Below are 13,754 nucleotides of genomic sequence, written 5' to 3' on the forward strand. Positions count from 1 at the left end.
TTAGTGGCCGTTGCTGTTGTAGAAAGGTGGCCGTTATAGAGAGGTTTAAACAAGAGTCAATGTATGAACTGTCCCCCGGGACAAAGAAAGAGGCCGTTGTAGAGAAGTTGCCCGGGTCTGGAGGTTTGACCGTGGTTATATATGTGCGATAAATTCTGATACAAGGACCAGCTGAGACCAGCGTAAGAGCAGAAACATCGGAGCCATCTAATCAGCTATAAAGTCTAAATTAACGAAAACACATGGGCTGATAACAAAGGAATAAGATTCATTGGGTAATTGTATCAATCAGAGTGGACATGAATTAGCCATGCTTTTTGCATTAACTAGAAGTTCTCTTTACGCACCCGTCGCTTACCATTCCTAAGTGTTCGCCGGAGCCTAGGCATGCGCACTACATAGCTACAGGCCGTTTGATTTTGAGCGCGCCAAAACATTGAACCCGTAACCACCTGTAGAAGGTAAAGAGCGAATTCCTGATCCATTCATCGCTCGCTTGATTCTGTTGTCCTTGAAGTTGTCTCGCAGTGAAATGCGGCAAAATAAATTCTTCCTAGGAAATATGGCCGGAATCACATCGGTTCAGTCGAAGTTATAATTACTTTGGAACTGTTATGAACTGGGCATTTTACTCGGATCGTGTCTTGTTCTTTTACAGCGCGGATTTCAAAGAAACAAAGACATCACGTGGAAATATAATACCAGTTACAACTATTTCACCATTTTCTATATACAGTTCGTTGCTAGCTATACGCACTGGATTATAGATAGAACTTCTGAATATATTTGTGAAGTGAAAAAACTTAAAAACTAGTGATCAGAAATCTGCGGAAATGTGTGCCCAACGCGTTGGAATTTTGCTGGTTATGTTACAGTTAGCGATTTTTCCAGGTGGGTAAAGTTAACCTTTTTATTCTTCCGTTTATGCGCTTTTATCTTTTTATTGAGTTTCGTACAGGTTAAATCACAGTGTAGTTGGGCTATTTAACGTTGTTTTGGGTCCTATGTTTTCGTCTAAAGACTGCGCGTCCAGTTGGCGTCAGTAGGACAATACCTCAAACATGTATCCATTCGCCATTTTGCCCGCTTACGATTTTTTTCATAAAATAGTTAGAACTTACGAAGTGGAGCCGGATCCAGACTTAATCATTTCACTCATTTTACCGACTAAAGTCAATAGACGGATCAAGAGAGGATACGGGTTGTAAGAGGAATTTATCGAAAAATATTTTCCTTGGACTCAGTAAAAAAAATGATCAGAGTAAATATAAACTTATATTCTTTTAACGCATTCGGAGGTCTTAAAGAATAATGAGTTCAATATAGTTCATTGTGTATGTCAGAGGTTGTTAGAATTGACCGAACACGTTAAGCTTGGCTTACTCGATTAGTTCTGTTCACACTAGCATTTGTACTTATGATATGCTATTATGCTCTCGATATGAACCAGTGCAACTGCCAGTCACAATCATGATCAAAACGACGTGCAAGCTACAGTGTCTAAAGTGCTTTATTCGTCCCGACAAAATCTGCACTCTCACGACTCATGACGGTTTTGGTCCTTCGTTAACGGCCATATCATTCACTGAATATTTTAAAGGGACAGTGTCCCGATTATGCGCACGCGCGAGCGTCATCTGTTTTTTCTTCAAAAGACAATAGAAATGTCATATTGACTCGACAAGATTTCCTTCCGGACCGCACCGCCGACAGAGATTTGTTGTTTATATTCTCAAGTAATATTTTAGACTTTCAAAGAAGTCTTTCGTCTTATATAAAAATTTGGCTCGCGGTTCGAAGACTTATCGCGATTTTATCGCTAGCTGGGCCGCCTCGCAACCCGAAAATCTCGTTCCGCTAGGCTTTAAAAACATATTTTCTAATTTCAAACTCGTGTCAGAGGTCAGTTGTTCAAGTCTAGTAATATCTGCCTGATTTGCTCGCGTTCTAGCCTCAAACGTTTGAAAGACATAAACAAAAATGCAATCTCAACGCTCGCTCAATCATCAGAAAGGTTAGTCAAAAATTATATTATGATTTCGTGGCACTAGTTTTTCTAAACATGTAGCGCCTGTTTGTTTGATTTTGTCGGCCGTTAGGGAGATTCATTTAAAAAAGTTTACTAACGCGTCGTTGCAAAACATTCTGCTTCACTAAGCTCCCCTCCACAAGATCTCCTCAGTGACATCAATGTCTCAATGGTTTCTTTCTTACAGTCTTTATTGTTGCTGTTTCATTTCTGCGTATTCCTTTCACAATTATCTGAGCTTGTATGGAAGCTAGCAGAAGAAATAAGCCTTCAATCGGCATCAAAGTGCTTCCAATCTTTTGGTCCTCCGGCCAACGGCAATAAAAGTAACGCCAAAAAATCCAGATTTTGCCCAAATCGAAACTTAAAAGGAACAATATATCATTGATCTGTAATCCTGAGAAGTTTTAGTGTGGTATTGAACCCGGTCAAGCGCGATGCAAACGGATTTTTCAAGGTTCTCTTACTCTCCTCGCATCTTTTGATTTCGCGACATCCTGTCCAAAAATCAAAGTTTGGTGCATGCGCAGTAACGGGATACTGTTCCTTTAAAATCATCATTTTTCTCCTGAACCGTTCTTGTCGGACTAGTCGAACTAATCCTGCGCCAGGCTGGTGTCTGGTCGTTTCGCTGCATAAACATTAGCCAACCTTTAGCCGTTTCGCGTGATAATAAAGTAATTTCGCTATGAAACCCTTTTCGTTTTGTTGCGTCAGGAATCGGATTCCCTTTATAATAAAGTCGAGTCGCTTCATACTTGATATTGTTTGTTTCGATGACATTTTATCTGAGCCCACTCTGTTTTCTTTGGAAAAGTAACAGTAACAGTGATCTCTACAAACCCAGACTCACTTGGCTTCCCTATTTTCCTGGCGGATTTGTAGCGGATTGATCTGTAGTGAATACACAAACTTTATTTATTAGAAAACTTTAGCTCTTGTATACGAAATCCTCAAAACAATCTTAAGAAACAAAAATACGCGGTATTATATCCCGTGGGAAGAATACCATTTCCTGATACAAGTTGCTGCGATCGGACGAATAATTTATCTGTTTAAGCTCAGATCATAGCACATTAGTATGAGTCGCGTTGCGCAAAAACCGCAGGTTAATTACCATATAATTACTATCTACTTCTGAAAATGCTCAAATCCTGCGCGTAATTTCATTTTCGTTGAATGAATCGGATTGGTCTATCCTTACTTTGTAAATAGTGCACGTTAATCTTGAGATGTTTTTTACAAGACTGAAATAGATAACCCATGCCGGAGATGCTTATGCAGTGCTCATTTATTTGCTTATCTTAACTTCTTCTATATTTACTTGGCAAAGGTTGCCCATCGCGCCAAGGGAATTCAAAAATACTACTTTTACTTCTTCTATATTTATTCTATATTTCTTTTTAGGAGTTTATTTCTTTTCGCTTTTCCTTTCAGCTACTATTAGTGTTGCATTCACTCTTCAACGTTACAACTGTCCCAAAAGCTACACATTCACAAACGCGCGTCTTCAGGGAGGACTTAAGGCTGGTCACTTTAGGAGACTCGGTCCTCCAGATGACACCGAGCTATGTGTCCAGCGGTGTTGCGATCAAAGGTCATGTGACCTAGTTGCATGGGTGGGTGAACACTGTTACTCAGTCTCCTGTGTGAGCCGTGAGATGTGCAAACCTGTGCGGTTACCAAGCTATGAGAGAGGCATGAAGCTGTTATACATTGCATCAAGGGATGATGCAGAAGATGAAGGTACAGTTTTAACTGGTTTTATTTTGAATATTTCGAGCTTTAAGGATGGGTCGTTAGAATTATCCATCTTTTAAGCATATTGAATCTACAATCGGCAAACAGCCCGTCAAGAATTGCTAATGTGATGTTTTTAGTCTTTGTGACCTGATTACATCATGATCATGTATTACGTGAAAATTGTTATGATTCCTAACAGCCGAGATTTTTTCGAAATTTTCGATGTACTTTTGTGAGAAAATGTTAAAAATGGACCAAAATTATTGAAAAAGGGGCGCTAAAATGTTCAAATAGTAATAAAAAGGGGAACATTGGTGATTTAGTACTTTAATCTCGTTAAAATTTGGAGTAACTATTGGTAATGTAGTAAATTGAATTTTGTTAGATTTTCGAAAAACATGCGTGTTTAAAGTGGTTTAATATACCATGGAATAGTTACATAAGTTACAAAATGTTTCCAGACGAAATTTGGAAAAAAGTTACTAATCTACGTGGCTATTACTCAAAGGGATTTCAAGTTATATAAACGTTCAAAGTCAGACTGGTAGATTCCTCCCTCTACCCCCTCCTGGTCTGGATGGTGAAGAGTGTCCACAATTAGTACACCATGATGTTTATTATCAAGTTAGGGTTTTCAACCGACTTGCTAGCGAGGTTGATAACGATCAAAGCAATGTTCAACCTTATTGTTCTCTTGGATTGAAATAATTTTCTTTGCATACGAATCATGTGCTTTTGTCTGTATTTAGTCGAACCCAGCCGAAGGGAAGTAAATGATGTTCTCCGTTTGACGAGCCCCGACGAAGTAACTCAAGAGCCTGCGCGCTCAGAATCCAGCAATCGCATCACAAGAATAATACGCTCGCTTGAAGAAATGGAAGATGAAAGAAGCTCTGGTTTGACAAAACGAGCTCCTTCCGCTGACGAAAAAGAAATTGTATTTAGCGGAGATTATTACGAGCACAACTCGGAAACAATGCTTTTCAGAATGGAAGGGACTTCTGGCAAGGACGAAGGAGACTGGGAAGGAGGGTTAGTTGGCGAATCAGGAGATGAGGATGATGACGCAGCTGATGACATCATTCAAAGCCACGCCCGCGGAGTGACTGCGGTAAAGAGAACAGAGATGGCAACTGTGGTTGATCCTCGCACAATACAGGATATTGAAACATTTCATGAAGAAAATAGTTCAGGAGAATCTGACAAAAGAGTAGAAGGCGGCCCTGGTTTTGTAGGTGGCTCAGGAACTAGCGGCTCAGCAGGGTTATTGCTGGAGGATGATATAGCTCACAGTTCAAGCGGATCTGGGCTTCTAATTAACAAGACAATCATGCACGAGGTACAGCGAAACTTACATAAAGTGTGGCGCTATGCCTCAGCTTCTAAAAACCTTGACATGGTGGCTAAAGGCCCAAAAGGCAAAGAAGAGGAAAAAACATTACAAGAAATTTACAACTTGTTAATAAAACATGAGTCGCGTTCAACTTCCTCGGCATTTGAAGGACCGAAGAACCCTAAGGAAGCCGAGTCTGGTGAAATCGATGATCTCAGCGGAATGAGGATGGATTTTTCAGGAGAAAGCGGGAATTTGTCAGATGAAAAATACGATACGGGATCCAACGGCTCAGGTGAAACAAATCACGAGAATGTAGTAAAGGAATCTGAGGTGGGAGCTGTCTCAGGGGAGGGGAGTGGAAATGAGGGGAGTGTGTTGGATTTCTCCGGGGAAAGTAGCAGTGGATCAGGAGTTGTCAACAAGAAACTTTTGAAGGAAGTTGAACATAACTTGCACAAAGTGTGGCGGTACGCTTCGCCTAAAAAGGACTTGGATATGGTAGCCAAAGGACCAAAGGGAAAAGAAGAAGAGCAAAAGGTCAAAAAAATTTATAACATTGTCACTAAACACGAATCTGGTTCAGCGTTCATTGATTATGAATTGCAACAAAACCAAAAATCTGTAAATGATAGCCCGAACAATCAAAGGGACAGCCATCGTCGTAAAAGTCGAAAAAGCAGAGTAAAAATAGGTAAAACAGGGTACAATATCACTGAAGCGAAATTGTACAGGCTTCAAAAAACCAGGAAGAACAAGTACAACAAGAATCTAAAACGTCTGCAACCCTGGGGACTTGGAATGGGGAAGCAAGCTTCGGTTAAGAATAATAAAGGAAAGTATACAAAACAGATGGGAAGGAATGAAGGGAACAAAAAAAATAGTAAGCTTGCTATTCTTGGACAAGAGATGAAAGAATTAGCGCCGAGTAGTGAAAACCAGGGGAACACGAATAATAAAGAAAACAGTAAAGGAAAAATGACTAAAGATGAAACAGCACCAAAAGGCGCGTTCAAGTTACAATCAAAGTTAGACGAAGAAACGCACGATAAGTCAAACAAATCTAAAGGTCAGAGCATCTTACTAGATAAAAATAAATCATCGGACAAAACGTTTCAGATCGGAAGAAAGGTAGAGGAGTTGATCCTGAACAGAATTGCAGAACTTGAGGCTCAAAGAATAAGTAAGAAAGTAAAAGATAAGCAACATCATTTGAAGGACATTCAGGAAGGAACGGATAGGGAAGAGAACTTGAAGAAAGAGGCTCAGAAAGGTAAATGTAACTCACATTTTTTGCCTCAAAAAAGATTTCTTTTAAGCCGAATTTCTTAATATTGACTACTTGTACAACAGATATCGAGTGCTTGTTATTATCGGATATAAACGAATTAGTTTAAAGAGAGTTACAGCGTTGACGGCTCACACGTGTGTGGCGAGTAAAACGCCGGCACTCGTCGCAGCTTGCATTTGCTCACACAGCAAAAATTGTCTTTTTAGCTAAACACCATGCGCATCGCACAGTAGTTATTTTGGCCTCAATGTAATTTAATGTAATTGCGTTTGAAACGTTTTCTTCTTTTTTAGCTAAACCGCAACTCAAAGACGACAAGCTTGTAACAGAACTGGAAAAATTAAAATTCTTGAACGGACCTTCCACCGTTTATAACAAGAGTAGATTTGTGTACCTCAAACAGTGTGGACTGTATGTAGAGGAATACAACGTATCCAAGGTAAGGGATTTGTTTCACTCAAAGCGACGGTGAAGCACATCAGATTTTTCTCACCCACGTTGTCAGAAGTTGGATCAGTTGGATCAAAAGAAAGTTTTTACATGAGTTCAATCAAAAGATTTTTCCTTTCAAGCTTTTGTTTCTGCGATTTCATTTCCTTTTTTCCATGAAAATCCACTAGCTCATTTATTCAGGGCCCAGTTTTAAAAGAGCCAGAAGGATACACTTTCTTTGGTGCTACATATCTATGTTACTGACCACGCTTGTTCGGTCAATATATATATGGCTGGATATTAGGCAAGTTGTTCTTACCTTATTATGGACCAAGACAAAGTCCGTCGAGGTCGATAAAAACGAAAGCGCAAAAAAGAAGGAGGCCAGTATCTAGCCATCCTAAGCGAACAAGCTTGGTCAATAAAGGATTTATCAGGGAAATTCCCAGAGGGCAAGATGAGCTCATCTTTCCTGCTTGGGTAGCCAATCAGAACACAGGGTTTCGGCACTTCATCTTTCCCCCCTCGCGGTACCAGCCATATCATCTAAAACAGTTTTTAATTTACTATTCAGTTGGACCATATTATTCGTGTCAGTCTAAGGAAGCCCTTTTTATCGATTTTGATTTAGTTACTTTACATTTCTATCCAAAGAGATAACTAGTGATGAATAATTAAGTTAAAAAGCAAAACCGTTAATTGTGTATTGTCCTGTTTTCTTTCAGACCCGAGCTTCTTGGAACAACGATTTATTCTCGCCTTATTCATATCTTTACGAGATGCCTGAGAATTACCACACTTGCAATTCCTCTCTTAGGATGAACCGCACTGATCTACGAGGAGATGTATTTTTGAGCTTCCAGGTCATGTCTATAAAAGGAAGTACCATGATCAACAATGCTAACATCTGTGAGAAGTACTGTTGCCAAGAGCCTCGCTGCCAGGCCTGGACACTAAGATTGCAACAGGCGGACACTGCTAACTGTCCCAAAGGTAAGTAATGCTTTCTACATATCAATGGAAAATGTAAATGTAATAAGATTAACCCAGAAACATCTGAAAACTCTCAAAAGCACCAGCTGACTAAGTGTTTGTGCGTTGCCGGTTCAAACTGAGTGATTGGTTTTGAGGAAGGGACAAAACCAACGACAAAAATACGAGTCAGTGGCATGATGGTGAGTGGAAAATGCTCTTACCATTATTACGCCACCTTTACTCATCTTCTCCGTGCGTACATCGTCTTGGTGATTAATCCTTTGATGATGGGGCTTGTAGTATACACAATTCCATCAGCCTTTTCAAATGTCATACAGTGCATTCAAAGAAGCAGCAACTTTATTGTTATTATTGTTATTATTATTGTTACATGGTGACTTTGTCAAACTCCTAGCGTAAGTAGAACACCTTTGTGCGGAGCATATTTATTTGATAGAGAACTTTAAAACACACTAAACACTTTATTTTTACTTTAAACTGTTGATTGGCTGTTTCTTCGTTTTGTAAATGACTGTTATGATCGCTCAAAATGGTTCTTTCATTTCATTATTGCTACAGGATCGTATTGCTGCTGGCTTAAAAGCGCAGTACCAACACCCCTCCGTGATTCAGAACATTGTACATCCGGGATAGTACATCGGGAGAGCACCAAACACCCTCCGTCTGGTATGCGATCCGCGGTGCCTTTAGGGGGACTGGGCACTGGTTCTTTTGAGCTTCGCGCAGATGGGACTATTCATGAATGGACAATAGAGAACCAGTCTCCCGGTGGCTCAGCAAAGCTTAACAAAGGGGCACTGAACTTGGCTGTATTTGGCGTAAGAGTTGCAGATGGAGATAAGAGTGAGGCTTCGCTTCTGAGGATCCACGCTCCACATGGGTACCCTGGTGTGGAAAGTTTGTCATACTCAGGGTCGTACCCTGTCAGCAAACTGACTCCAGGTAATTGACTTTTATACGTGGCTAGAGACCTTTAGGCTTATCAGGGGATTCTGGGTAATCCCATTGAGTGATTACATGAATGTGCGGAGAGCCCTTTAATTCAGCTTCTTTTTTAGACTTTAACTAGTCTAAGATTTTATCTGATTTAATCGCGTTCATCCGACGACGTCATAGTTGCTGTCGAAATCTGAGCAGTTACCGTTACAGCGAATCGGCGTCAAAAATGGCCGCTAGCGTTAAATGAAATATTATAAGAAGATATAAGGTGAAAACATCTACATAACAATTGTCCCGTACCTGATTGTCTATTACTAATCTATTTTCTGAGTATTCTAAACTGCCATATAATTCTTTATCTGTACCCTCTGATTACACTGACTGCATCCGGTGCCAGTAAGGAAATAAGCTGCGCCAAACTGGTATAGATATTGCATGTTACAAAGCTAAGTAGTTCCGTTTTTGTTAGCTGCAGTGGTGCACAGCATTTTTTAATCTCGTATGTTCTTTCCACGACAAATCAGAAAATTAGTTCAGTGGATCGGATGCTGGAGATGAATTTCTATTGTGCTATATGTTGTCCCGTGTTGGCCTTTATTTACTGATTTCCTATAGAAATGAAGAATGCATTGAAAAAAACTTGACATAATGAAAGGGAACCGGTCACCTGTTCTGATTACAATAAAAAGAAAAAATCTAAAAATAAACTGTGGAGTAAGAACCTCCAGGCTGAAAATTTGATCACGAATTCTCTATTTTACTAAAAAAGCTGTTTTATGATATCAGTCTGCTGCCGAACGCCAGGTGCTCACAGTATTGGATATGTTGTATGTACAGTAATGACTTTCCTAGCCTTGTTAACTGCAAGGAAGCACAAAGATTGTAGAAGGCGTAAAAACCTAGAAAAAGAATGTTCATAAATGCTCCATAAAATCATGTTAACGGCTACATATAGCTAGGTTAATGGCTAGAACGATGAAAAGCACTGGATCATGAGTTATTTAAATTTATTTCACCGTGCAGTAGCTTTATATTGTTAAGTTAGTAATTGTAGAATGACTGAGCAAGTATTTTTTTGAGGGAAAAGTCCTTTCCGTAGCAGTTTTGGCAAAAATCACTTTAATTTTCGTTTTGCTTACATAATACTGCTTTGATTAGTCGTGCCACTTCATTTCGAATGTCTTTCATTCTCCATAAATAAAGAACAGGGTTCAACGAGGACGACATAAATGCCAGCAAAAATGAGAAGTTTAATAGTGGCACCGTCTCTTTCTCATAGTTTAGAACTGGGATTAATCCAAAACTAATGGTTATGGGCAAGTAGCAAATAAGGAATATCGCTAGGATGTAGAGAATGGTGAAGACGGATTTCTTGTACTTGGCCATGTGCATTGCTGGTTGAGCAGCATTTTTGGACAATTCGCTCAAGTGGATTTGTTGCTGATATGCGCGAATTATTTGGAAAACTTTGAAGTAAGCAACTGAGGTTATAAAAAGGCAAAATATCAGCGATAAAGAATTTGCAACATTTACTGCAATATTAAATGGAATAAGTACGCGGCACACTGCAAACGGAATAGGTAAAGGAAATAACATGGCAATAGCGATATATGTACGACGCACTGTGACTAGGGATCGACGAGACATGTGTAGCCATCGTTCAACCGACATGATTGTTATTATTAACATTGTGAGGGTACCAAAGTAGGAGCCAATACCATTGCCCACCATTCCTAATGCTAAATAAGTTCGATGCGAGGAACTTCCATTGAATGTATTGAAATCTTTCCCCACTTTTCTAAATGCAATTGCATCTATTACGTAAAGGGGCTGACTGATAAGTCCCGTTCCAAAGTCAGTGAAAGCCAATGCAGCCAGGAGAATATACGAGGGTGTTCTGAGAGACGAATTCTTCAAAATTGCCGTTAATACCAGAGCATTTCCGACCACCGTAACCGGCGACAAAACGACGACGATGATTGAAATGCAAAGCAAGAATGGGCGATAGTGTTCGGTCATTGTAGCAAAGGTGCAGGATACTCCGCTATATTTTTCCCACTATGTTGTAACCAATTCGCTCAATGCCGTCAAACAACAAAATAAATGTAAACTTTGATTCTACTGAAGGGTGCAGAAGTTGTTCTCCATCTTGTCTTCTTGCATCAGATGCTGGTGATTTCGAAGTCAATCATATTTTAACTTTGTCCTCTCTGTGCAAGCTTCTTTTTTTCTGATTTTTAGTAATTCACTTAGTTTTTTATCAACCAATCATTAACTGACCTTGGTGTGATGTAAATTCTGTTTCAAGCAAACAACTCCCAACTTAAGAGATGCTATCCAATGATCTTCCATCCTCAATATTGGAAACGTCATTTAATTTAAATTTTGTTTTGACTATTCGCTTACTTTTTAGGAGTGTTTTTTTATATTTGTTTTTGTATTTTTGTTTCGTACTATTATCAAGTCGGAACGTCAGCAGATAGTAATTAATTTAAACAGAAGCGAACTGTCACTCGGGTCGACCTTTAAAAAACGACAATAAGCGACTTAATAAATTATTAAGTTGTAACGTATTAGTAAAGGTTTCTGTAAGTTATTGTACGTTATTTTCTTTTTTGCTTCATCACCAGAGTGATGTAAGAAATCGAAAGAAGAGTCTAGATTGTTTTTGAAGAAAAGCATTGTTGAAGTTGTCCTCAGGCTGTGTTGGTTTTTTTTTCTGCAAGGAACAAGGAAATATGTTCTTTCATGGCGCCGTTGCATTTGATCTCAGTGGTCAAGGAAACAATAGGTGACGTGCTGATGATAAACCTGTCGTTGAACAAACCGACCTGAACTTCTTTGATCTTTATTTGTTCTCTTATTGTCGGTGATTTATTGGTTTTCATAGACCCTGGAAGTTGAAGTATTGAAACAACAAGACTTAATCAAGACGAATGGGGAGACACTACTTGTTTACATTCAGTCTGCAGCACTATTGTGGAAATAGTCATCGCTCAAATTTTTCCAATACCTTAATTAACAAACGGCTAGAAGCAAACATGATAAAAATTGAAGTTACCCACAGGCCGTGCCGAGTTTTCAATGTAGGTTTGTCTGTGAAAGTACCATCGTCAAAAATGGTTGACGATGAATGATGGATTTAAATAAATCTTTGTTATGAATATAGTTTCCTAAGTCACTTTGCCTTTTTGGAAAGTGCATATGCTCCATACAAGATTTATGCAAAATGTACAGTTTTAATTTAATATTCGTTGGGTTTACAAGATATTGCTCCAAGTAGTCTTACAACTTCAATTTTGGATATGTGCATGTCATTCTCCACAAATAAAGACCAGGATTAAGCGAGGAAGAAATACATAACAAAATTACTGAGGCGTTGTATAATGGCACCACTTCTTTTTTATATAAGAGAACTGGCATTAAAACCGAGGAAAAAATGGCCATGGGCAAGAAGCAAATAATGAATATGGCAACAATATAGAGAATGGTGAAGACAGATTTTCTGTACTTGGCCATGTGGATTGCTGGTCGAGCACCGTTTTGGGCCAATTCGCTCGAGTGGATTTGTTGCTGATGTGCGCGAATTATTCGAAAAACTTTAAAGTAAGCCACTGAGGTTATAACAAGGCAAAAAAGGAAGAAGAAAGCACTTGTAACATTCACTACAATGTTAATCGGATAAAGTGCACGGCACACTGCTAGTGGAATCGGTAAAGGTAATAACACTCCAACAGCAATGTAAGCTCGACGCACTGTAACCAGAGTTCGATAAGACATGTGTAACCATCGTTCAATTGACATGGTTGTTATCGTTAAAACCGTGAGGATAACAAAATAGTTACCAAGGCCATCAACCATTTGTTTTAATATTGAATACATTCGAGGCCAGGTCGTCATATCGATCAATTTAAAATCATCTTCCTCAATGCCGAAGTTAAGCACAACGTTAAGGGGCTGAGTTATAATCCCAGTTCCAAAGTCAGTAAAAGCCATTGTAGCCAAGAGTATGTTGGTGGGTGTTCTGAGATCAGAAAATTAAGCGACAGATCGGCTATCAGTGAGATAATTCTTTAAATTTTTTTTAAAAACAAATATAAAAGGAGAGCTTATTAGTGAAATAGGCAACGAATTCCAGATTTTAGGTCCTCGGTAAGGGATACTGAATTGCTTCATATTTGTTCTACAAAAATGAGGTCTATACTGAGAGGCTAGTCGGGTTTCGTATTGATGGACTTGATTACTACTTAAGAACAAGTCACGACAGCTACTAGGCAAAAGATTATGGTGATAAGAATACATAAAAGTAGCGACAGAAAATGAATTAATACTAAATATGTCAAGGACTTTAAGCTAGCTAAATAAAGGGGCGGTATTTGCTAGATAGTGAGCTTTTGTTATGAGCCGCCCTAGACGCCTTTGCAAAAGGTAAATACAGTTTAGGTTGGAACAGTAGGTGGAGGAACAGGCGACATTACAGTATGTTAAGAAAGGATATACGAGGGAGTAATACACATTTTATTGTCCCTTGTTACCCGATCAAGTAATTGCTGAAAAGATTCCAGGAATTCATGCAAATTAGCAGAGGGGAGGACGATAAACTGTACCGATAATAAAGTTTTTTCCATGTGGATTTTCGATTTCAACAAAAACAGAGTCAAATAAGGCGGAGTTTGACGAGCACAAATCAGACATAATGTTAAAGTTGAAAGTGTCGCGTAAATAATTAAAGGCCTGCGCCTCCACCAAGCCTACCCACTCTATTCGATGAGATGAAACGATAGCCAGTAATGGTTTTTATAATCTTCGTTAATATCATTTAGCCACGTCTCTGAGATACCTATAGCTGAAAACTCATGCTGCGAAGAATCTAAGAGTTGGGTAAATTTGACAAAATTTTTAAGTAAGGTACGAGCATTTAAATGTAAAAGGGAAAAATTGATAGCATCCTTCCTATTACCAATTAGGTCATTTAGTTCCGGCTCGTTATA

General features: G+C 39.1%; 1 protein-coding gene across 1 annotated transcript in view; it reads left to right on the top strand.

Annotated features, from left to right (window-relative positions):
• Positions 1-475: 475 nt before the first annotated feature.
• Positions 476-13,754, top strand: part of LOC140929106 (uncharacterized) — a 34,044-nt gene continuing 20,765 nt past the window's right edge. Inside the window, exons 1-6 of the mRNA XM_073378966.1 lie at positions 476-891; positions 3,467-3,775; positions 4,522-6,378; positions 6,690-6,835; positions 7,554-7,821; positions 8,383-8,766. Of these exons, the coding sequence (XP_073235067.1) occupies positions 834-891; positions 3,467-3,775; positions 4,522-6,378; positions 6,690-6,835; positions 7,554-7,821; positions 8,383-8,766 (3,022 nt within the window). The 5' untranslated portion in view covers positions 476-833. The remainder of the gene's footprint in view (positions 892-3,466; positions 3,776-4,521; positions 6,379-6,689; positions 6,836-7,553; positions 7,822-8,382; positions 8,767-13,754) is intronic.

Source organism: Porites lutea, chromosome 2, assembly GCF_958299795.1.
Source record: "Porites lutea chromosome 2, jaPorLute2.1, whole genome shotgun sequence".
Lineage (NCBI taxonomy): Eukaryota > Metazoa > Cnidaria > Anthozoa > Scleractinia > Poritidae > Porites > Porites lutea.